This window comes from Malaclemys terrapin, chromosome 21 (genome assembly GCF_027887155.1).
Source record: "Malaclemys terrapin pileata isolate rMalTer1 chromosome 21, rMalTer1.hap1, whole genome shotgun sequence".
Lineage (NCBI taxonomy): Eukaryota > Metazoa > Chordata > Testudines > Emydidae > Malaclemys > Malaclemys terrapin.
This window is the reverse complement of record NC_071525.1, coordinates 2925961-2947500: the sequence shown is the minus strand read 5'-3', so window position 1 is coordinate 2947500 and position 21540 is coordinate 2925961. Positions and strand designations below refer to the sequence as shown.

Below are 21540 nucleotides of genomic sequence, written 5' to 3'. Positions count from 1 at the left end.
GTGGAGGGGGATAGAGAGATAGATAGATAGAGAGGGTGGATGGGGTGAATGGGGATAGAGAGATAGAAGGGGTGGAGGGGGATAGAGAGGGTGGATGGGGTGAATGGGGATAGATAGATAGAGGGGGTGGAGGGGGATGGATAGATGGAGGGGGTGGAGGGGGATAGATAGATAGAGGGGGTGAATGGGGATGGATAGATGGAGGGGGTGGAGGGGGATAGATAGATAGAGGGGGTGAATGGGGATGGATAGATGGAGGGGGTGGAGGGGGATAGATAGAGGGGGTGGATGGGGTGGATGGGGATGGATAGATAGATGGGATGGATGGGGTGGATGGGGTGGATGGGGTGGATGGAGATAGATAGATAGAGGGGGTGGAGAGGGATGGATAGATGGAGGGGGTGGATGAGGATAGATAGATAGAGGGGGTGAATGGGGATGGATAGATGGAGGGGGTGGAGGGGGATGGATAGATGGAGGGGGTGGAGGGGGATAGATAGATAGAGGGGGTGGAGGGGGATAGAGAGATAGAAGGGGTGAATGGGGATGGATAGATAGAGGGGGTGGAGGGGGATAGATGGATAGAGGGGGTGGAGGGGGATAGATGGATAGAGGGGGTGGAGGGGGATAGATAGAAGGGGTCAATGGGGATAGAGAGATAGAGGGGGTCAATGGGGATAGATAGATAGAAGGGGTGGATGGGGTCAATGGGGATGGATAGATAGATGCCAGCACCTGGATGGACAGACGATACATGTAAATACGATATACATGTGTATATCTCTATAGGCATAGGGAGAAAGGTGGCAACATTACAGGCCCTAGCTAGGCAGTGGAGAGTCATAGGGAAGGTGGGGGTACGGGTTAGAGGGGTAGATCGGGGTCTTTAGGTGACTGATAGGCTGACAGACGCAGCGGCGTGCTAGGCCCTGGATAGGTGGATACACACTGTGCCTGGGTGTCCTCACATGTACCCTACAGAGGTCCCCCTACTCCTCCCATCTCTCTCTCCCCAGCTGGATATTAAAGGAGGCGGGGGCGGGGGAGATCACAGGAATAAGTCGTGGGAAAAGCCCATTCAATCATCCTGCTCTGGCCACGTGTCCCCGCCTCGTACCAGCCACCCTTCCAGCCCAGGCCGTGGGGCCGGCTTCCCTGTCCCCAGCATACCAGTTTCCTACCACGCCACGTTTGCCGTCCCGTCAAGAGACATTTGGGACCCTGGTATATCACCTTCGTGGGGCCCCACCCCCTCACATTTCACTTTAGTTACACAGACGTTACAGACGTTTGGGGGGGCCCTGAGCTCGGAGCCTGGGTACAATTGTTCCCCCCTTTCAGTCCTGCACACAGGGCCCGGAGGTGGCTGGCTTTGTTCCCAGCAGCCAGGCTGTTCGGAGCAGGGGACCAGCAGCACTGGGGTCCGGGGAGGGGGCTGCCTAGAAGAACCCCTTGGCCCTGCTTGGAGGATCAGTGGGGAGACCGGGCAGCACAAAGCCCCTGTCCAGCCCCTCACCCTATCCAGCCCCTCACCCTATCCATCCATCAGCCTCAATCACAAGCTACAACCTCCGCCTTCCTGGCCACTTTTATTCAATGGGACAGGCCCGAGGGGGGGCGGAGCTCATCTTCCCCCACCCCCACCGACCAATCCCCAAGCGAGCCTGGCTCAGCCCCACGCCATTGGTGGGATTTAAATGGATTGGTTTCTCTTAAAGGGGAGGAGGAGGAGATGTGGAGGGGAGGGATGGGGAAGAGGAAGGCATGAGAGAGGGGGAGAAAAGATGGGGGGAGCTCAGGAAGGGTGGGGGCAGGGGAGGGCGAGGCAGACAGATGGGGAGTGGGTGGAAGAGGCGGATTGTGTCAGCAGCCCAGCCCCCCTTATAAACGGAGCACGGGGGAAGGGGGGGGGGGCTTCTCAGCCTGGGCACAGAGTCTAGGCCGATGGGGCTGGGCTCGAAGGGCAAATGAGGAGATGCCACAGGCTTCCCCCCCGCCCCAGCTGCCTCCTGTCCAACCCCGTCCATATCCATTGCTCTGCGTCATTTGTATCAGACAGTCCTTGATACAAAGAGCACACAATGTAACAGACGAGGCAGGATCACTATCCCCAGCCAAGGGGAAACTGAGGCACAGAGAGACAGCGAGCTGGGAGCAGATTCACAAGAAAGCTCAGTGCGTTGGGTGGGCATAGCACCTTGGAGGACCGGGCCCTTGCTACCCAACAGCCCTTGGAGATTGTCTGGGGAGCCGGACGTGGCTTCCCACAACCCAGCTGCCCCGTCCCAGCCGCTCGCTCGGGAGGCAGAGGTGATTAATGGGCCTGTCAGGAGAACTCCCAGCCAGCTGGGATCCTCAGCAGTGGCTCCGCCATCTGGGGAGGGGCTCGTTGTTCCGCCCCGTGATTTTACATAGATCCCCCACCTCTCCCAGCGGCACGGCCCCCTCAGGATTGGGGAGTGCATACAGCTGGGCCCAACTCCATCCCCAGGGCATGAGCTCAGCCCCTTCTCCTGAGCAGGCTGTGCAGGGACACGGGGAGGCCTCTATGTCCTGTTCCTCCATCTCCCAGGGACACAGCGCCAAGGTCGAACTCCTGCCTTCGCTTGTTCATGGGCCCCTCGGCCTGGGTGCTGTCAGGGCCACTGTGCTAGTGTCCCCTCAAACTGGTGTTTTGACCCTGACATCTCCAGCTTTTCTCCTTCCCTCCTTCCCTTCCCCCTACAGCTTCGTCTCCTCCATACATCCAGGGAAACCGAGGCGCAGAGCAGGGCCGAGAGGTCATACAGGGAACCTGCTGCAGAGTAGGGGAGAGAACCCAGGATCCTGCTCACCGTCCCCTGACCGAACCCTTCCCTCTCACACCCAAGGTCGGAGCCCATGAATCCTGCTCTAAACCACTAGACCCTACAACTTCCCAGAGCTGGGAGCAGAACTCAGGAATCCCGCCCCCACTCCCTGTTCCAGCCCCACACCGCTCGCAGAACTGCAAATCTTTTCTCTGTTCACAGCTCCTCTCTCTTCTCCAATCAATCATTAAAAAAAAACAATGATCTTTTTACAGATGGGGAAACTGAGGCACAAAGCAGTGACATGGCTTGTCCCAGGTGATTCAGCAGGCGGGGACTAGAACCTAGATCATCTGAGCCCTTGGGTCTACCCACTAGGCCACATGGCTTCCCAAAAACAATGTGGTGGCCTTTGCCACGTAAAACGGCTGGTGGCTCCCAACCCGGCTCCCGCATCTCAGCAGAGAAGGGGCAAGTCTTGACTGAGGCCCAGAGACTGAGGCCCAGTTCCTCCCAGGTATTTAGACCCATGGATATTAGGGGCTTAAGGAACTTTGCAGGTCTGAGTTACTAATGGGGGGTGTCTCTCCAGGGCAAGGCGGGAGCACGGTCAGAGGCCTGTGCTGCCCTGGTTTTGCGGATGGAGATGGGATTCCAGCTTCCAGCCTGGCCCATCCTCCCCCCGCACCATCGAAATATCCCGCCGGCGCCCCACCAGGGCAGCAGAGACCAGTGGGGGCCAGCGGGGCGGGCTGGCTGTGCTGGGAATCCCACTAGGCAGAGCGAGCTAAGGCCCAGGGTCACAGCTCAGGTTAGAAACAGCAGCAAGGGCAGAGCCCTGCCCAGGTTGCAGATCAGGCCGTGGAGGACCCATTGTGCTGGCGACCGGTTCCCTCTTGTGGCCGAGAAGGAGAATTGCTATTAGGGCAGGTAGGGGAGCAGCATGGTACAGGTTTATCCAGGCTGGCCAGAATCTGTCACTTCAGCCTGTCTCGGTGGGAGCAGCCCATTAGCATTGCTGCCCGGTTTCCCAGGAGAAATGGATTCAGTTCCTAGCTCTGCGACAGACTCCCCCTGGGAATCATCTAACGTCCCTTTGCTTCTCTTCCCAGTCATGGGATCACGGTACCCCCGTCTATGTGTAGAGTAAGCTCTCCGGGGCAGGGACGGTCTTCTCATGTGTCTGTGCAGCACCCAGGACAATAGGGCCCTGATCGGTACTGAGGGCTCTGGGCGCTGCCATGCTAGAAATAATCAGAATTTAAAATGATGGGTCACTGAAGGAGCTTTCGGTGGGCAAAGGGCAGTCAGGGCTCTGGCTGGAATCGGAAACAGAGGGTCTGAGCCAGGAATTGAACTATGAACACCCCCTCCACACACACACACACACACATACACACAGCACTGAAATTAAATGGGATCGGGAATAGAATTTTTTGACAAACTGTTTTTTGGCCCCCCAAAATGCCGATTCAGCAACACCCCAAACTGTTTGCAAAACAGGGTTTGTTTTGATGAATCTCCTGCCTGGACGTTTTTGGGGGGGAAAAGTTTAGAAAGTGTTGAAAGGTCCTGGTTTGTCGTTTTGGTTTTTCGAGCCTAACTGACTTTTTGTTTTGAAATTTTAGTAAATTTAGACTTAAAAAAAAAAAGGTCAACACTGAAACAAGATGTTTTGAAATTATCCAAATGAGACATTTCAATTGTCCAGACGGGAACAATTTTTGGTTTGTCGGTTTGCAGAAATCTGAGATTTTGACTTTTTCGGTCCCAATTTGGGATGGGGAAAAATTCTGAAATCTCAAACCTTTTTCATGGGCTGGGAAACGGTTTCCTGCCAGGCCCAGGGAATCTGGCACCTCTAGCAGAGATGAGCTAAGTCCCATGTGCTTCGATCTCCAAGCTATGGATCATCTAGTCTGACCCCGATGATTCCTGCCATGGGGGATTAATTCTTCCCTACTGTGTACGTGACACTATGGAGCCCAGTAGCTAGTGGATGAACTATTTAGACCAAGGGGTCTCCACTAGGGGTGGGGGGCAGGTTTCCGGGGGTCCTGAGGACCCCGCTTAGCAGTGCTGAGTTTGTAAAGAAAGAGGGATTGGGGGTTTATGTTGCAAACCGTGCTCTCTGCCCTCAGGACTTCACATGCATGGTGGACGCCATAACAGAAGAGGTGCCATGAAAAGACATGTTGGGGCTAAGCTCCTTTGCTTAGATGGGATGGGGTCACGATAGCAAATGCCTGACCCTTTGGAAAGACATTTCGGCTCAATTTAGAGTCTCTATCACGCCCCTTGGGGAGCTGATCCAATGGTTAGTTACCCTCCCTGAAGCGGTACATCTCGGGGTCCCTTTTTCCTTGTGCTCCCCATGTCGGCTGTAACCACCTGTTGGCTGTAATCTTCTTGTAAGTTCCTTGAGGCAGAGCCCATCTCTATATTTGTACAGCACCTGGCGCAGTGCTATATAAGTCATCAGTGGGGCAAGGGCAGGGGGCTCAGGACTCCTGGGTTCTTTTCCCGGCTCTGCCGCCGCCCTGGGCAAGTCTCTGTGCAGCTGTAAAAATGACGGTAGGCTGCCCGACCCTCGGAAAATGCTTTGAGATCTACGAGAGAGAGATGGTGAACAGTGTTATTATAAAAACAACGAGGCGTCCTTGTGGCACCTTAGAGACTAACACATTTATTTGGGCATAAGCTTTCATGGGCTAAAACCCACTTCATCAGATGCATGGAGGGAAAAATACAGTAGAGAGGTATAAATACACAGCACATGAAAAGATGGGAGTTGCCTTATGCCCAAAATAATGGGTTAGTCTCCACGGTTGTTTTTGCTGCTGCAGACTAACCCGGCTCCCGCTCTCAAACCAGTGTTGTTATAGTCACCAAAAGGCCTGGCACTCAACAGAGACCTAGAGAGAAGGTGTCTCGTCTGAGAGGCCAGTAGAGGGCACTGCAGACTCAGAGCAGAGAGTTGGCCACCCCAGGGAATACTAGCCACATCTGCTAACCAAGGACACTGGAGAGTCATAGCTGAGGTCCATAGGGACCTGTCAGAAACAGGGGAGACGGGGAAGACGTCTCTGGGCTAGACTGGAAGAGGGGTCCCCTTCCTCCCCCAAAAAACAAATAGACAAGGGAAGGTCAGATCCTGCCCAAACTGACACCCCATTGGCCTCAATGGAGTGTGCAGGGGCGTGTCAGCACAAAATCAGTGTGTGTGTGTAATTCCATGGAGATCAGACCTGTGTGTGTGTGTGTCAGTTGCCACCTCCAGCTAATCCTCCCCCCGCCCCCCCAGTGGTGACGGAGGCAGGGAGTTGTGCAGACAATGCCGCTGGCTTTTCACAGGGAATTCAACAAATAATGACAGCATTTGGTTTTCACCAGAATTTCCCCCGAAAATATCTTTTCTTGAAAAAAGTCTTTGTCTAAATATAAAAGTCTAAATATAAAAAAACCCGCCTGTTTTTAGTTTTAAAAAAATTGGCTGGTGGCAAAAATGTTCTGTTTCTGAAAATAAAAAAATAAGGTACGGAAATGTTCTCGTTTTTAGTAAAAAAAAAAAATAATAATACACCCCCAAACCCCTCTGCAAGTTTGGTGGCAAATTTGCATTTTTCTGCCGAACTCTTCTTCGGGGAGAAAAAGTAATTTTGCATAAAACTCACTTTTCACTACAAAACTCTCAGCTGGCTCTAGACAGGGGGGCCCGGCTTGGCCCTCCCTCGTTACCCAGCTGCGTTAATTGACATGCACAATCCTTGTCACAAGGGAGCGCGATCTCAGCCCAGCTCCTCCTGGCCTGGGGTGGGGGGGCGGCGTGGCAGCAGGAGAGGGGAATATACCAAGGAAGACACTGATCATGCTCCCCTGCCACCACCAAGATGGGAAGAGGCACTTTTGCTGCCTACCCTGGCTCTGAGAGAGATGGTGAACAGTGTTATTATAAAAACAACGAGGCGTCCTTGTGGCACCTTAGAGACTAACACATTTATTTGGGCATCAGAGGCCTGATTTTAGCCAGGTGTCCGGCCTGCCCTGGGACTTTGCTCATTGTCTCCACCTGGGGAGATGAGCTAAGTAGCTCACAGGTGGGGCCGGGCCCATCGCTCCCTAAAAGGCTAGTCCCCCTGTGCCAGAGCTGTTCCCCTTCGTGTCAATAATGAACTGTTCAGTGGGTCAGCGACCGAATGAGAGACTCCGTAGCCTGGCGATTCAAGCAGGCATGGGGGAGACCCAGGTTTGAGTCCCGGCTTGGAGCAGAGACTTGAGGCTGGGTTTCTACATCCCAGTTGACTGCACTACTCACAGCGCTGCTAGCTACCCTGGGGTGCTCTTGTTTTCATGCTTTTCCCTAGAAAATGCCAAAGGGTCTCCGCTCTCTGCTCTGTTCTGCACAACACAACAACAAACATCCAACTTGCAGCGTTTTGCATGAAGCAGAATTCTGGTTTTCCAGCCAGTCCTCAACTAGACACCGAAATATGGGTATGTACACACCCACCCCCAGACATCCACACGCCCAGAAGCAGGTATATGCAAGTCCAGCCATGCTCTCCCAGACCCACAGGCCATAGGACGAGAGTGTGGACTGCGGAGAAAATCCTGTGTGTGATCTCAAAAGGCGACTTTTCCCCTCTCTCTAGCATCGTAGGATACAGCCTGGGGGACCCCCATTAACTATTCTGCCCTAAGGATCCACGCTGCAGTGTGCAAGCAGTGTGAGCTAATGGGTAGTGCGGGGGATTCGGTGTCATTTCTGGGTTTTGCCAGTGACCTACAGGATGATTTTTGTATAAGTCATTTCCCCCTCCCAGCCCTGGTCCGCCTTGTCTCTTTGGGGCAGGGCTGTCTCTCACTATGTGTATGTACAGCGCCTAGCACGATGGGGACCTGAGCTCAGCGGAGGCCTTGGGGTGCTAATGTAATTTGGATAATAATAGCACAGGGCAATCCTGGTTTATGGACAGAATTACCAGCAGCTTTTCATCCAGAATAGTGAATAGTGTAGCACCCAGAATTGACCTGCCTTTTGGATGATGGAAAACCAAGAGAGGAGATGACTTTTGGAAGGAGTTGAATTTGTCCGGGGTGCTTTATATGCTATGAAATGAGCTGGCATCAGTCAATTCTTAGGTACCACAATGACGGGTGCTGGAGACAACCTACGAATACACACACAGAAAGACTGTTGGTGGGAGGAGAGATGCTACCCAGAGGTAGTCAATAGGTGGACCGTGCTTTTGAATGGCTGGATCCCAAAATCTTTTTATTTACTTATTAATTATTAATTATTATTATTTTTATTATTATTATCTCTGAAGTCTGGGCCTTGACTATACTTTGACCAAGAAATTTGGACCTTGACAAAAAGTCATTGACTACCCCTGTAATAGACTGACATACTACAGAGGGGAGGAAGGAGAGAACCAGTGGATGGACACATAGATAAAAACCAGATAGGTTATAACAGATAGATAATAATCTTACAGGTCAGATAGATACATACTTAGATAACCATTTTAAAGATTAGATAGATGTACAGCCCCTTATGATATTAGATAGATAGATAGATAGATAGATAGATAGATAGAGGGGGTGTATGGAGATAGATAGATAGATAGATAGATAGATAGATAGATAATCCCTTTCTGATATTAGACAGACAGACAGACAATCCTCTTATGGTGACAGATAGATGGACAGATCCCCTTATGATAGTTGAGCAAGAGAAACTGATTTGAGGCCAGTGCAAAACTTTCTAAGAAAAATACACTGAAAAATGAACAAGAAGCAAAATTGGTTTTTTTGTCCCCATTGGCAAAAGAACACTTAGGTGAGGGCCGTTGCCCCAATCTGTGGGAGGAGACATCAAGGCCAGAGCCAGTGTCTAAATTAGCATGAAGTGTTTCCATTGTGCGCTGCACAATGCGGCCCATATGTCAGGGACTTGGCTGGCAGGGCGGGTAACAATGGGCACCACAGCCGGTTGGGAAATAGCGACAGAATGTTCACACTTTCGTAACGTGATTAATCTGTTCTCACTTCGGCTGCCCCTGGAAAGGGCCTGCTCTCTCCGGCGCAGCCCGGGAGGGGTGGGAACGAGACAGCATCCACCACACGGGGCCCCTGGGATGGAGAGACGGAGTTTAAGTCCGGGGCAGGCTCCCCGGGAAAGGCTGGAGGCAGATCAGAGAACCTAGCTTGAGGCTGTGGCCAGGACGAGCACCAGGCTGCCGGTGAGGGAGGTCCGGAGTCAGAGCCAGCGTTGGAACACAGGCCCAGAAAGGGGAAGTGACGCGCCCCGGGTCCAGGGGAGTCACAGCTAGGAATAAAACTCCCATTAGACCCCACTCCCCTCCCAGACCTTATGACAGAGGCCAGGAGTCCTGACACCAAGCCCCCTCTCTATTAGCCCCTCCCCCCCAACCAGGAAGGGAACCCAGGAGTCCTGATGCCAAGCCCCATACTCTAATCACGGACCCCTTGTGGGCTGGAGGTGATGCGGATGAAGGATATGGCAGTGCTTGCCCCGAGGGTACGTCTACGCTGCAGCGGGCAGTGAGTCTCCGAGCCCGGGCACACAGCCTGGTGGCAGCAGGGCTTGCGTGAGTGCACTAAGAAGAGCTCTGTGGATGCTGCGGTACTGCCAGAGACTTGGGCTAGTCACTGAGTTCAAGCCCACCTTACCCCCGGCTTCCCCGAGCCTCCGCTGGCACGGCCACAGCCCCAGGGTTATTTTTAGCGTGCTACCACAAGCCCCGCTAACCCAAAGCTGTCCCCCCCGAGCGGGGAGTCTGCACAGAACCCAGATCCGCTAGCTGCCTTTTTTTTTTCTTTCCCTTCATTACTGCGTGGCCAAGCTTGGCCTGTGTCACATCTCTGCCCTTGGGGACCTAGCTGTAACCCTTGGGCAATTGCAGGCTCTTGCAAGGACAGAGCCGTCACCATCTTGCTGTGTTTCCCTCCCCCCGCCATGCTTTTCATTTCCCCTTTAATGTGTCCCGCGGAGCCGAGGCCAATCGATTACGTAAAGAAATTTGGAGCAAGTCAACGAACAGCTGCAACTTGTCCTGTGGGGACCCGTCCGTCAGAGGACAGGGATGAAGGGCGAGGAGCAGCACGCTCTCTTCCCTGCTTCAGCCAGAGGGGCTGGGAGGGACAGAGGTGGGCATTTGTGACCCTGGAGCCCCTCGGTGCTAGCTGGCAGAGGCCCACCCCATTGTAACGCCTCTCAGGCCTGACACTCTCATCACCCCCAACACACTGTTGCCATAACAGGTACCTAAAAAGTGTCATGTGTAAACGGGTGACGTGCTAGTCCCAAAAACCATTGCATGATGTGTGTGTGGGTTGTGGACCAAGAGATATAGATGTCTGCTGGAAATGTGTTCTTAAGGTGTATTTAAGGCAGTGCATAAACCCAACCTGCCCTAGACAAAGGAACATGTATTTACCTGCCTGTCCGGCTTGATTACAGGCAGAGGACAATGGAAGTACATTTATATATAAGGTAAACAAAGCCATCAAGCTAACAAGTGAAGACAGCACCACCGGGGGACGGAATCTGCACTGCAGGAAGATTTCCTGGCTCTTGAGGCAGAGACAATGGACTCTGGGTAATACAAAGGGAGCAAAAAGGCATTTTCATGACCATCACTTAGGGGACAGAGGGGACAGCACCCTCTGAGCTGGGGAAAGTTGTATCCCCTAGTCTGGAGGGTTTCATGGGGCAGTTGCATGTGATTTGGGGGCTCACTTTGGCTCAGATCCCCCCTCCCCCGTTGCTTCCATTCCTGCAGCTGTCACGGTGACCCAAACTGGGAGGGGCTCTTTCATTGCTGCTGAGCCAGGAGTGGGGTACGGAGATGCTGATCCACAGGACTCAAAGTCCCTTTGCTCTACATGCCCTTCCTCGTCTGCCTCCTGCTTCTCAAAGTAGCTGGTCCCTGCTCTGAGCGTGCAATGTGGAGCCTCCCCGGGGGAAGCACCGGGGCTGGGGGCGGGGGGGATATAAGGAGTCATGGTGGGGGGCACTACATGCCTCATCTCACTCCTCTGGAGGGGCGGGATCCCCCTTCCCTCTCCCACTGGTTGGAGCTTTCTTGTGTGTCTGTTTCAACAAGTTCTTTGAAAGCCTCGAGCTCACTGGGGTCGTTCGGGTTCAAAGGCCCCTGGGAGATTCTAGAGCGGCTGCAGTGCCGGACAGGGTGGGGGTCAGACGTGGAGGGAGATGGGGGTGCTGGGTTTTTGGTGCATCTGTCCCTGCCCTGCACTCCCCGCTCCGAGTTCAGAGTCTCCCTGACCCTGCTGAGCCGTCCCAGCCTTGCGAACTGAGGGCAAGGGAGAGCATGTGGGGCAGAGGGTGAGAATGGGCTGGCCCCATGACCCGTCTACCCCATCCCACTGGTGCTTCAGGACCTGGTGCTGATACGCCCTCCCCTCCCCTTTGTCTCCCACTTTGAGGGAGGTGATTTTGTCATATAGGAACATAGGTTTGCTGCACCCAATCAGACCACCCACCAGTGGCAGAACTCAACACAGGAGAGAGGAAGACTGGTCCAGGGGTTAGGATGCTAGCCTTGGGCTTCAGAGACCTGGCTCCAGTTCCCAGCTCTGCTGCGGACTCCCTATGTGAGCTTGGGCCAATCACTTAGCTTCTTTCTCTGTGCCTCAGTTTCCCCATCTGTACAATGCCCAGATGCTACAGTGATGGGAGACAGGCAGAGAAGTACCATAAACAGATGATGCTTCAGAGGGAGGCAAATTATGGTAGAAATTGGCCTGCAACAGAACCCCAGAAACTCTCTGGGAGCCCTCCAGTTCAGATCCAGGTTCAAGGTGTGGGCCCATCTGGACTCATGATGCACCTGGACCCTGTCTGAGCCGGCGTCTTGCCACGTTGGACCAGCACCCTCCGCCAGTTGTGTGTGGCAGGAGGAAAATCCATGCCCCTTGCTGTGATCATTTCATGCGTCCGAGCATGAGATTCGATTACCCGCCAGTCTTAACAGGCATAGCTGCAACCGGCCATTACCGCTCACAAAATGACCCGGCTGCAACAGGAAAGACAAGAAGGAGATACTAAGAAAAGAAAGAAAGAAAGAAAGAAAGAAAGAAGCGTCTTTTTTCCAAAGCCAAGATCTCTCTTTTTCTGTGGCACAATTTAATTCCATTCCTCACCTCCCCAAATTTCTTATGCAATAATAAATAATAAATCCTCATACATTCTAAACAGCCAAGATACACACACACACACAAGGGCACGTTATTTACAAGGGATATTTTTTTCCCTCCACAGTTGCTTTTCATTTCTTTTTTTTTTTTAAAAAAGTGCACAACCCCACAAATAAATAGCAACATTTATCAATAAATTAATTCAATAAATAGCCTTGTGGCACAGAGACGGGACTGATGAGTGAAGGAGGGGCGGGTCGGCCCCACTCTCCCCGTCCATCGGCTTCCCCTGCTGAACTGCGTGAGGATGGGAAATCCATCCCTGTCTTCACTATTCATAACACCCTGCCATCCAGGGATCTCAAAGCACGTGGTGGACGTTCGCTGACGAGTCCACATGAGGCCGAGGTAGGTAGCATTCTCCCTGTTTATACAGAGGGGGAAACTGAGGCAGAGAGGAGGGAAGTGGCTCACCCCAGTGAATCAGCGGCAGAGCTGGGAACTGAACCCAAAAGGCCTGATTAGAACAGCGTGTTGGGAAAAAACCCTCTTTTCCTCAGTTTTTTCCACTGAATTTCATCTGAACCCCCAAATGGAACTGGAAAGATTCAGCTGTGGTGGCTGTGGTGAAATGCCTAGACAGACAGACAGAAGATCATAGACAGATAGACACAGAGAAGGAGAGTGGATATGTAGATAAAAGGATATGTATTGTGATAGATCGATATAGATGGGTGTGTATGGGGATAGATAGATATACAGATATGTATGAGGACAGACAGACAGACAGAGTAGATGGAGGAGTATGGGGATGGATAGATAGATAGATAGAGGGGGTGTATGGGGATAGATAGATAGGTAGAGGGGGCGGATGGAGATAGATAGATAGATAGAGAGATGATGGGTGTGTATGGGGATAGATAGATAGATAGATAAATGATGGGCACTATCTATATGGAGATAGGTAGGCGTGTATGGGGATAAATGATAAATAGATGTTCTGACCCTGTAGACCCTTAGCCACAGGAATGATCCCATTGAAGCCAATAGGTGGATTTTTGCAGGCTCAGACCCATAAAGTTCATGATTGTTTACTTGTCTGCGCCAGCTCTTTTTCGATTGGCGGCAGGCCCTGTGTTTTGTTTACAGTTCGCTCATGCAGCGATCGGATTGGCCAAACACCATTTCTCTTTGGTTCTAATGTCTACCAATCAGATTCTCTTTCTCCGACAATAACCATGGCTTGGCTTTGCCATTGGAAAGGGGGGACGGATTTGCTGAGCTGGGCACCGCCTGCCCCCCAGGGCTGGGGCCAGGACTCCCAGGAGGGGACTAGAGAGAGATCCTGCTCTGTGCTGGGGGGCTGGAATCCCGCACTGTCTGTGGATGCCTTCACTTGGGGCTACCGCGCCTGCTTCTCTGCTCCTGATTTACAGCAGGGAGCATGAGAAGACACGCAGCCCCATAGGTCAACGGCCTGGGGGGTTTGGTCACCCAGTTCCCATTCATTTAGCCCCGTGGCCGTCATTTGCACCAGTGCAAACTGGGTGCACAGATCCCTCTAAGGAGCAGCTGTCCCAGTGCAAACCCATCGCAGATCATAGTTTACACCAGGATAAACTGCACTGGTGAAAACTGTGCCCTGTTGGGGTAAATTGTGTCCCACTAAGGGGTTAAAACCAGTGACTGGAATCCCAGTGGAGGCGAGGCCTGACGCCTGCTTCACATGGAGGTTAATGACAACACAAGGTGCATGGCAAAGGAGAGTTGAGGCCTGAAGCCCTAAGAGAGGTGTGAATTAACTACTCCCATTCATTGCAACCAGATGTTCACTCTGGAGGCTAATGATGGCAAGGTAGAGGTCAGCCTTACTTATTCACTGTGCACTGATCATTACAGCTGGCAAATCCAGTCATCTGAGATTGCCAGTGTAGTTTGGGATTGTATCTGGAACTTAAGTAGAGAGTCACCACCTTTTCCCCAGTTTGACCCCTCTTACTAGGAGACATGAAACAGCTTTAGAGACCAGAGCTTGCTGCCATCAAACACTCACTGGGCTCGACTGCCTGTTGTCCACCTTGTCCAGTCACTTATACCAGTGCAAAGCAGGTGCAAAACACTCCTGAGTCAGGATGGGCCCCATTCACACTCACTTTGCACACTATAAAAACAGCAGGACAATGGAGATTGGAGCCTATTAACTGCAATGGGAGCAACTCAGTGGTCTGACCTTTGAGACGCTGAAGTGGGAACTGGCTTGGGAGATCGAGATCCAGTCTTGTTGGTAGTTCTCACCTTGTGGGGCACTGAAATTCCCCCAGGGGACAGATTCGCAGCCAGTTTTCCCTTGCCCTCATTGGAGAAGGGATGGGGTCATGACAAAGGACAAGGTTTATGCCTTCTGGAGTGGATCTAAGCAAGGAAATGCCCTCTTTCCCATCCATCTATGGGAACCTCCCACCCTTCGTTAGGTTCTGGACCCTGCAAGAAAGCTGCTACTTTCTCATCTTTGTGGGGCCAGGGCTGGGGGCTGTCCCATGTCTTCCATTTTTGCAGTATGTTTGGTATTTCTTTTCAGGGCAGGAAAAGCTGGGAGCCCTGCGGCTGTGCAAGGAATGCCAGAGCTCACAGGGGGTCAAGCTCCCTTCCTTGTCTGCCTAGATCTGGGAGTTGCCGGGGGCATCAGGCTCAGATGGCGTAGCAGCCCCTCGAGACAGGGCGCTTTTATGGTGTCAGCGGGGAGAGATGCAGCCGACAGACAAAAGGCCTGAAACGTTCCTGCTGTTGGCACGTCACCAATCCAGGCCATGGCTCAGGTAGAAGAAAGAGCAGACGGACACATGGGCTAGAGCCCAGGACTGTTGAGTAAGAGATGGAGCAGACAGATGGATGGAGGGGTGGACGGACATGAGTTCGGAGGTTCAAGATGTCCTGCATGTGGTTCAGGTAGCAGCTAGACAGATGGATGTAGGTTTGGTGGCTCAGATGACCAGTAGGAGATGTAGCAGAAACACGGACAGATGGATGTAGGCTCAGTGGCTCAGACTCCAGCAAGTTGTCAGGTAGGATATATGATAAACGCATGGACAAACAGACAGACAGAGATGGGCTTGGTGGCTCACATGTCTGGCAGGATCTGTAGAGAAATACGGACAGACAGATGGACAATCGTTGGCTCAGACATCCAGATAGGAGATGCAGCAGACAGATGGACAGACGGACGTGTGCTCGGTGGCTCAGACGTCCAGCATGTGGTTCAGGTCAGAGATGTAGCAGACAGATGGACAGACGGACATGGGCTCGATGGCTCAAAAGTCCAGCACGTGGTTCAGGTAGGAGATGTAGCAGTCAGATGGACAGACGGACGTGGGCTCGGTGGCTCAGATGTCCAGCACGTGGTTCAGGTAGGAGATGTAGCAGACAGATGGACAGACGGCCGTGGGCTCGGTGGTTCAGACATCCAGCATGTGGTTCAGGGAGGAGATGTAGCAGACAGAAGGACAGACGGCCGTGGGCTTGGTGGCTCAGATATCCAGCACGTGGTTCAGGTAGGAGATGTAGCAGATAGACGGACAGACGAACGCGGGCTCGGTGGCTCAGATGTCCAGCACATGGTTCAGGTAGGAGATATAGCAGACAGATGGACAGATGGGTGTGGGCTCGGTGGCTCGGACATCCAGCACGTGGTTCAGGTAGGAGATGTAGCAGACAGACGGACAGACGGACATGGGCTCGGTGGCTCAGACGTCCAGCACGTGGTTCAGGTAGGAGATGTAGCAGACAGACGGACGTGGGCTCGGTGGCTCAGACGTCCAGCACGTGGTTCAGGTAGGAGATGTAGCAGATGGCCAGCCTGAGGATCTCGATCTTGGAGAGCTTCTTGTCAGGGGGAAGGGTGGGCAGCAGCTTGCGCAGCTCGGCGAAGGCCATGTTGAAAGCCTCGACGCGGATGCGCTCCCGCGTGGCGTGGGCTGTCCGGTACTTAGCCGTGGCACGCCGCCGCCGCCGCCGCTCCTCTCGGCTCAGGTGCTGCAGGTCCTTTTTCAGAGCCTCGCCCGGCTCCGCTAGCCGGGACTGGGCACACAAGCTGATGCCGCCGGCCTCCTCCACTCCAGCCCCACGGCCACCGCCCCCACCACAGTCGCTAAAAACTGACTCTGTCTCTGAGTGAGACGGGGGCACGTCGATTTCCGTCTGGTCTGAATTGAGCATCATCTTTTCAAAGGATGGATGGATAGATAGACTGATGGGTGTGTATCGGGATAGATAGATAGATAAATAGATAGATAGATAGATAGAATGAATTCCAAAATAAAATTACACTGCTTCTAATATTTTGTTCTCTGGTTCACATCATCATCATTAAAAAAAAAAAAAAATCCTTCCAAGGAAATTTCAAAGCTGATTACTCTCTCCAGGGAATGAGTCACACAATCAACAATCTTCCAAATAAATCATTTAAATAAATTTCCAATAAATATATAAATTAAATAAATAAATCTCTCCTCTCTGTGCGCGTGTAGATTGCTGGGTCTGCCTTCGGCACGCTTTGCGACGTGGTTTGCCTTCTTCAGATGTCAGTCTCTGCAATTGCCTCCAAAGTGCTCTAGAAAACAGAAACAAAGGAGTTCTCACTAACTTTCTGCTCCCACTTAACAAACAGACAGAAAGACAGAAAGAAAGAGAGTTTATTTCATCTGTCCCTTTAGGACAAGCAAACAGTTCCAGTTACAAGCCAGCAAACCACCCTGTCCCCGTGCAGAGAACGGACGCAGCTCGACCCATGCATGGCTGCCAGCAATGTGGGCAGTGGGCAGGGACTCAGGGGTTGCAGCAGTCCGTGGCTGCAGGGAAAGGCCCAGAGGGGAGAGCCTGTGGAGAGGCTGTGGGACTAGATGGAAGCCGTTTCTCCTGGCTCTCTGGAGAGATGACAGGTGGTGGATTGGAGTGAGGGGGGGAAAAGACAGACTGCGGGGTTGGGGGGGCTTATTGTATATTAAATGAGCCCGTATGTCATGGATTCTGGCACCCCAGACATATGGAACCCAACACAGCTGCTTTGCTTGACGTGTCCAAATGGAAGTTGGCTCCCTGCTCCCCCCGGGACTCCACATGCAGGCCAGGAACACTGGCTCTCCATCTCCCCTCCCTCCGCTGCCTTCACAGCCCCGCTCTGCAGAGCCCATGTCACACAGAGATGCTTCCAAAGCAGGGACTGTGGGTCTGGGGAAAGGGCAGGCCGGGCCTGAGCTACCCCTCCCAACCAGGCTGGGACAGAACCAGGCAAGGGGCAGAGCCAAATGGGAAAGGGAAACAAAGTTTGGAGTGAGTGGAATGAAGAGGGGTTAGAAAGAAAGATCTCAGTGCTAGAGAGAGCTGTTACTGCTAGCAGACTGTAAACTGGATAGATAGACAGATAGCTAGCTACAGGGGGTGGTTGGAGATAGATAGATAGATAGATAGATAGATAGATAGATAGATAGATAGATAGATAGATAGATAATGTGTATAAAATATTATTCTTGTATAACATCTTTTGCACATGGCGAGATGCTTTTGAATTCTAACAAGCCATATGATTATAAGAAACTGAAACAGAATGGCGGAATGAACAGAATGGATAAACAGAGGCAATGAAATGAAAGAAATATTCTGAGTCGGACTTTAAAAGACTGACATGTACAAACACAGTCTCATGAATGTGTAGAAACGCACCCAGAGAAGGACATATGCAAACTCAGAGAGGGAAACTCACAGGCATATACACTCAAATTTGTACACACAAAAATAGCCTCCGAAATTCACACACAGATAAATTAACGCACACAAAACCCACACACATATGTACACAGTAATTCACCCACACGCTCACATACACACACAGAGTCACACACATGAAAAACAGACACAGAATGCGAACACACACACAAATTCATACACACAAAACCACACACATATACACACACAATAATTCGTCCACACACATGCACACACACACACAGAAATAAATATACACAGCCAAACTCACACAAATGTACACAGAGACGTACACAGAGACACAAACACACACTTACATTGCAATATGGGGAAACACCTGTCAAATATGTTCCCTAGAAATCTTGTACCAAATAAAATAAAAATCCAGAAAGCCAATTATTTCACTCACATGGCACATTTTAATTAAAAACAAATTAAAAGTTATTCTAGCGAAGGTCGAGGGTTCGGGGAGCAAAGATGGAGCTGTTTTTGGGTGGAACTGCTTTTCGGGCACTGCTTGTAGCTGGATCCAATGCCCCCTTGTCCCTCAAAGATCTGAGCTTTGCACCCTGAAGTGGTGTGTGTGAGGGGGGGGAGGAATTGGGGGACCTTGGTCTGGGGGGAAGGAGCACACAGAACCCCTGCAATGGCGGGGGATTGGGGAGAGTTGCTGGGACTCCCTAGAATAGAGAGGGACGGGAGGGGGACACCCAGAGAGTTTGTGGGGTCGGGTGGAGGGAACCAGTGAGCCCCGGGGCTGTGCAATGAGCTACAAAGTGTGCGACCCACTAGTAACTTACCCTCCTTGTGGCAAGGTCCAGAGACACCAGTTCAGGTGTCAATCAAGAAGGCCCCGATCCAGCCGAGCGCTTAGGCATGTGTTTAAATTCTCTAAGTGTGTCTGTCTCCCGTCACCAGTGTGCGCTGTGTCTGTCTAATGTAATGTTTTCTCTTCCATTTCCCTACCCCGCCTCGTCTCTCTCTCTCTCCATTGCTCTCTCATTCCTGTTTTCTCAAGGATGTTCCCCGATCTCCCACTTCTAAGCCCGAGAGGGGAGACCAGGCCCCCTCTCTCCCCACTTGGTCTTGGGAGCAGCGTGCTGGGAGAGCGAACAATAGTGAGGGAAAGTCTGCGTGCCGCGGGGGCAGCCGGGAGCTGCTTTTCTTTCCCGAGCGCTTGGGCACACATGGAGCGAGACATGGTCCCTGCCCCAAAGAGTTCACAATCCTGGCTCACAATTACTGTCCATGGAGAGCTGCAGCATCACCAAGCCATGGGAACAGGTAGTGCTTACATCCCTGGACCGCGCTTAGAAGGAGGTGGCTCTTCACGCTTCTGCCTCAGGCAAGGGCTGCGTTCCTTGCAGCCAGGTCTCTGCAGCCCCTGAGAGCTGCTGCCTGGCTTTGGTGGACTCACACTGGATTTGCACCCATAACACTTGTCTGTCAAACCTACGGCTCTTTCTAACCATGCCCCACACTCCCCGGGACCGTAGACTTTGATGCCCTGGGACTGCCCCACTGCTCGCTTAGCCCAGTTTGACACCAGCATCACTGTGCTGAAGACAACGGGCGGGATTCTCTGTCGCCCTGTGCCTTGCACCCCGTGCAAAGCGGGGGGCCCCAGCGCTCGCTCAGTGCTGGTGCGAGCGACTGCGCAAGGTGCACGGTGGTGCTGAAGTGACACCGGTGTCAAACTGGAGTGAGGCTGCAACCAAGTCTGGCTCTGTTGCTCCTGCCCAGGGGTGGACGGGTGAGGTCACAAATATGGACCAGGCAGTTCATTTGCTCTGGGGCAAGTGGGGCTTCCCCCCCGCCAGACTTTCCGTAGGTCTAGATGCTGTACTGTTTCTCCCTCCCCCCCGACTTTGCAGGATATAATATAATCACATACAACGTTCCACACGCTGACACAACTCCCTCCCCTTCCAAAATTTAATTTTTGTGACGATGTCCCTGACGCAGGCACAATCGCTTTAAACACCCAGCCCCAACCCCCTGGGAGGTGATTAATGAAAAAGGAGTGGCCAATAGGATCTGGGGTGGGGGCAGGGTACGCCACCTCCACCTCCCTGCCCCCACCCCAGAACAATCGCCAGCGACATTTCCAGGAGAACTGGCCATGCCCTCACTTGCTAGCCGTTTGCATTGAAGACGCTAGATGGAATCAAGTTGACCGGGCCAGGTTCTGAGCGGGTGTAAATTGCCCTGGGGCAGTGGAATTATGCCCAATTACACCAGCCAAAGGTCTGGCCCTTTGTTATTACAGTGAGACGACTAGCAAGACAGGCCTCTGGGTGTGAACGCCAGGCAGGGACGATGATTGATACCCCTGGGGCTCAACGCAGGAGCCTTAATCAAGTCCTGACTCACGGGACTCCCAGGCTCACTCGCATCAGTACAGGTTGCAGAATTGGGTCTAAACAGCTTCCTTTCCCAGCTGCCTGCTTGTCTGAGCTACTCCATCCTGCAAGCCCCTGATGCTTGACACCCATGACTTTCCCTCTGGGGAGATTTTCACTTCTGCCCCCCTGCAATAAATGCGAACTGAGTGTTCCGTCAATTTGGCTGGTGCAGAAGCGTGGGTTGAGAACCCCTCGCCCTGGGCAGGTGGACAGGAGCCAGCGGTCACATTCAATGGCCACTAAAATCTAAAACATAATTCTGAGCCAAAGGCCCTTTTCCCCCTTTCCTGAATTTCCCTGCGTAGCCCTTTCCCTGCCTCCAAGTGCGGTGTCCCCAAACGCAGCACATGACTGCTGGTGAGAGGCACCACGACCCTGGGCAGCCGCAGCTGTGTATCTGGACTCAGGACACCCCTCCACCCCCAGCCCAGGAGTATGGGGTGTTTGGGTCTGAGGTTTCTTTTTCAGAGCCATCACAACACCCAAAAAAACCCCTCTCAATTTGACTTCTCCAAAGTTAAGTGAGTGTGCGTATACCAAAGGTTATATCAAAAGGCTAACAGAGGGTGGGGGAAATTCTCTGTCTTGAATATTGTAATACTTCTAAATTTATATGGAATGATCTAATCTAATCTATCTATCTATATATCTATCTATCTATCCCCATACACCCCATATATCTATCTATCTATCTATCTATCTATCCCCATATACCCCATCTATCTATCTATCCCCATACACCCCCTCTATCTATCCCCATATACCCCATCTATCTATCCACATATACCCCCTCTATTTATCTATCTATCCCCATCCACCCCCTCTATCTATCTATCTATCTATCTATCTATCTATCCCCATATACCCCATCTATCTATCTATCTATCCACATCCACCCCATCTATCTATCTATCTATCTATCTATCTATCTATCTATCTATCTATCTATCTATCCCCCTCCACCCCCTCTATCTATCTATCTATCTATCTATCTATCTATCTATCTATCCCCATCCACCCCCTCTATCTATCTATCCATCTATCTATCTATCTATCTATCTATCTATCTATCTATCTATCTATCTATCACCGTAGTATGTCACCGCCTGGTACCGCAGCAATGGGTCTGATTGCAATCTATCAGTGTATCTATAATGCCCACCTCACCCCATCCCAAGCAATTGCCTTACCCCTAACCGGATGACATCCTCAATCTCTGAAGTTCCTCTGGCTTTTCTCTGCTTGCAGGACGAAGCCCGAATAATCCCAGCCCTGAGGATCCGGTTGGCTCGTTCGTTCATTGACGGGGAAGAAAGTTTCCCCCTGTGCGCTCAGAGTCCTGCACTGATGGACAGGCCCGGGGAGGGGAGGGATCCTGTCATTGGGGCCCAGACATGCGGAGGTGC

General features: G+C 52.1%; 1 protein-coding gene across 1 annotated transcript; it reads right to left on the bottom strand.

Annotated features, from left to right (window-relative positions):
* Nucleotides 1–15191: 15191 nt before the first annotated feature.
* On the bottom strand, nucleotides 15192–16305 carry NHLH1 (nescient helix-loop-helix 1). The gene has a single exon (XM_054010750.1). The coding sequence runs from the start codon at nucleotides 16185–16187 to the stop codon at nucleotides 15777–15779; it is 411 nt and encodes a 136-aa protein (XP_053866725.1). The 5' UTR covers nucleotides 16188–16305; the 3' UTR covers nucleotides 15192–15776.
* Nucleotides 16306–21540: the final 5235 nt, after the last annotated feature.

Excerpts from the sequence above, each read along its gene's own strand:
- NHLH1 (XM_054010750.1), bottom strand. The coding sequence starts at position 16,187 with ATGATGCTCAATTCAGACCAGACGGAAATCGACGTGCCCCCGTCTCAC.